Source organism: Sinocyclocheilus rhinocerous, unplaced genomic scaffold (genome assembly GCF_001515625.1).
Source record: "Sinocyclocheilus rhinocerous isolate Xijiao unplaced genomic scaffold, SAMN03320098_v1.1 scaffold1609, whole genome shotgun sequence".
Classification (NCBI taxonomy): domain Eukaryota; kingdom Metazoa; phylum Chordata; class Actinopteri; order Cypriniformes; family Cyprinidae; genus Sinocyclocheilus; species Sinocyclocheilus rhinocerous.
Window position 1 is genome coordinate 364,265 of NW_015633539.1, and position 3,749 is coordinate 368,013.

Below are 3,749 nucleotides of genomic sequence, written 5' to 3' on the forward strand. Positions count from 1 at the left end.
GGCGCCGTGGGTGTAAACTTACAGATTATGGGGTGGTAATATTATAATGAGATCCCTTTGCCACGTCACCAAGTGAGCAAAATCAAACGCGCTCGTTTTCTCAGACGCTTGCAGAAAAAGGCTTACCAAAACAAAGTTACTGGGTTAATCTTTTTCACTTCCTTGGTTGGTAGATGCACCGGGGACCTGATTATAGCACTTAAAACCTGGAAAAGTCAGATTTTCATGATATGTCACCTTTAATGAAAAGTAGAGTAAAAACATTAATATTGTGAAATATTATTACAGTTTAAAATAAGTTTTCTATTTTAATATATTTTAAAATGTAATTTATTCCTGTGATGCCAAAGCTGAAATTTCTTCTTCAGTCTTCAGTGTCACATGATCCTTCAGAAATCATTCTAATATGCTAAAGAAATATTGCCTGTTATTATAAATGTTGAATTATTAATGTTTCAGCAGAGCAGCATTTATTTGAAATAAAAGTTTTTTGTGACATTATAATGTTTTTGTCACTTTTGATCAATTTAATGTGTCCTTGCTTAATAAAAGTAAACTTCTTCCTTTTATTTTTTTTGATTACTTTCTCCAAACGTTTGAATGGTAGGTGTCACGTTTATCACAAACCCTAACTGTTTTCAACATTGGGAATTTGAACTTTCTATTAATCAAAGAATGCTGGAAAAAAAAGTTTTATGGTTTCTACAAAAATATTAAGCAGCACGACTTTTTAGAAGTTTTTTCAAGATAATAAAAATAAGAAATGTTTCTTGAGCACCAAATCAGTATTTCATAATCAGCAGGAATAAATTACTTTTTAAAATCTAATCATGTAGAAAATAGTTATTTTAAAGTGTAATAATATTTCACTATTTTTTACTGTATTTTTCATCAAGCAAATGCAGTCTTGGTGAGCTTTAAGGGGTCATATGATGCTGCTAAAAAGAACATTATTTGGTGTATTTGGTGTAATGCAACTTTCAAAAACATGAAAAAGTTGTAACGACCCCAAATCTTTGAATGATGATGTGTATAAACAATTTATATGAAGGATCAATGTGCCGTTCTTATCCTTTCATGCCTATACTTGTGTGCCATACAATCTATAACCATCAAAAAAAAAATATATATATATATACACACACAGTGGTGTGAAAAAGTGTCGGCCCCCTTCCTGATTTCTTATTTTTTTGCATGTTTGTCACACTTTAATGTTTCAGATCATCAAACAAATTTAAATATTAGTCAAAGATAACACAAGTAAACGCAACATGCAGTTTTTAAATGAAGGTTTTTATTATTAAGGGAAAACAAAATCCAAAACTACATGGCCCTGTGTGAAAAAGTGTATGCCCCCTAAACCTAATAACTGGTTCGGCCACCCTTAGCAGCAACAACTGCAATCAAGCATTTGCGATAACTTGCAATTAAGATGCTGTTTGATACACCTGAGGAAGATGCCAACTACGACCCTCTCCCTGAGGACCGTCCAGGAGGTTTTGCCTGGGGTGAGGGTCAGCGACTAGGAGGTTAGTCTCAGCCCCCATGTGCCTGCCGCTTAATGGACATCTCTGAGAGCAAGAGAAGTAAAATCTTCTTCTTTCGACTTGTTTCTCTTGTGTACAAAAGAACAGGAGCTCCACTCACTGAGCAAGAGACAGACTAGTAGTTTGTGTGCACGGAAATCATACGCCTCGAAATATCTGCAAGGCCCATAATGCTCTTCTGACTGTGGACATGGGTTTAAAAAAAGAACTGACTTTTGATATGTTGCTGGTTCTGCCCTGAACAACAGCGATTATAAATCGAGCAGCTGTGAAAGACAAATATCTATTGATAGTCACCATTTTACTTCTTTTTTTTTTAAAGAATAAATGTATGAAAAAAGTTTCAGAGTACTGCTTGTTTGTGTGTTGTTTTTCTTTTCCAAAAAGCTTTTTGTTATAGATTCACAGGAATAAAAAATAAGGTATACTGTAGTATCAGACATGAAATTTGCAAGTGCAAACATCATTTATAGGTATACGATGTAATATATATATTTAGATATTTCTTATTTCTCAACATCCTTTGAACTTGCATAATCACTTCCACACAAATGTCTCGTGGTGCTTCAACAGAAAATGACAAATCAAATGACATTTTTGGAAGATGTATTGCATTTCTAACGATGGGAAGTGAAAGATTGTTTTATATGAAAGTAAACACACTTGTATTAGTTTACATGCTATTAGAACTTGTTTCTGCTCAAATAATGTACAATAGTAGTTTGTAGGAAACATATAGTTGATTTCTGGGTCCGCTCATGTGTCCAGCTGAAGGGAAAGTAATGGTTTTCCTGTCTTTTATCCTATGTCATCATAATCCTCGCTATCATCGTTAGCAGGGATTTCAACATCATCATAATCCTCAGAGACAGCGTCTTGGTCTTGACTTTTAGTCTCGACGGTGGCGTAGTGTGGCGTGAAGGTGGGTTGTTGGGGCGCAGGGGGATTTGACTCATCCTCAACCTCCACGTAGTCTGACGCGGGCTCCAAATCCTCATAACGCTGATCCACTGGAAATTCAGATATGATATTGAACTTTTTACATTTCTGTTTGCTTGTGGTAATATGCAGAGAGAGAGGTCTGACAAGCATTTATCCTATCCATATTATTTTGAAATGTGGAAGTAAGCTATTTTCTGTGAATTTGCAAGACTTCAGATTGATTAGTCGGTAAATAAGTAGAACAATAATAAAGTGCAGTAAATTGTAAAACTTTAGTGTTTTTATGAATAAGACAATAAATACCAGTTTGTAGTATCAAGCAGCATAATGGGTTCTTTTGTACAGCTAAAATAACTGGAAGTGAATGACACCGGAAGCCAGTTACAAAATGACTGCACTGCTTACATTAAAAATAAGGTGGATAAACTTTTGAGATCTGTCCTGTGTTGACATGTATCATGTGAAATATTGAAGAGTTTGTCATGCTTATTTTGCGTCATGGCCATGACCTGTATTTTACTACTTGCGATTCAGAGGCAGGTTGTCAGGTTAGAAGGCGTAGTTAATTTAAAAAAAGCAAGTTTTGAAATGAAAATTCTATCATCCTTTACTCACTCTTGTTCCAAACGTATACGAGCTCTTTTAACGGTAGCCATTGACTTCCATAGTATTGGGGAAAATACTGTGGAAGTCAATGGCTATCATCAACTCATACAGGTTTGGAATAATATGAGGGCGAGTTAATGATGACAAAACTTTCGTTTTTGGGCGATCCCTTTTACGCAGGTAAAAACGAGGCTGTGAGGGATAGACTTCGAGTTTTTACAATGGCACACACTCTATAAAGGTCCTATAAAGGTCACGTAATTTTCGCCAACTCACTATTTTATGGTGTTTTTGTCTATTGAAAGTTTTTCAGAAAGACGTTTTGTCAGTTGAACAATCAGTATGTGCACTGTAAAAAAAAATCTGTGACATTTACGGTAAAATACCGGCAGCTGTGGTTGCCAGAACTTCACCGTAAAAAATATGGTAGCAACATTTTAGTTTTTACAGACTTAACTTCAAACTTCAAATTCACAATAAAATACCGTATTTCATTAACTGATGTAATGTTAATAAACCAACATATTGAAGTGTTAATATCTGTTTTGAACCATTGTAATGCACCGATAACCACCAAAAACTGGTGGTGATAAGAAAGTTACATGATGAACCAAAGCTCATCACAAACAGCTTTTCTACGAGCTAAGGAGGGCA

General features: G+C 35.0%; 2 protein-coding genes across 3 annotated transcripts in view; one reads left to right on the forward strand and one right to left on the reverse strand.

The window, feature by feature from the left end:
- The window catches only part of LOC107744323 (derlin-2-like), an 8,957-nt gene extending 7,087 nt beyond the window's left edge, over positions 1–1,870 (forward strand). Inside the window, exons 7-8 of the mRNA XM_016557899.1 lie at positions 1,429–1,529; positions 1,630–1,870. Of these exons, the coding sequence (XP_016413385.1) occupies positions 1,429–1,529; positions 1,630–1,718 (190 nt within the window). The 3' untranslated portion in view covers positions 1,719–1,870. The remainder of the gene's footprint in view (positions 1–1,428; positions 1,530–1,629) is intronic.
- A 48-nt stretch (positions 1,871–1,918) lies between these two features.
- LOC107744324 (SLP adapter and CSK-interacting membrane protein-like) overlaps positions 1,919–3,749 on the reverse strand; it is a 6,403-nt gene continuing 4,572 nt past the window's right edge. For both annotated transcript variants that reach the window (XM_016557900.1, XM_016557901.1), the window contains exon 6: positions 1,919–2,557. In XM_016557900.1, coding sequence (XP_016413386.1) covers positions 2,346–2,557 — 212 coding nt within the window. In that variant the 3' untranslated portion in view covers positions 1,919–2,345. The remainder of the gene's footprint in view (positions 2,558–3,749) is intronic.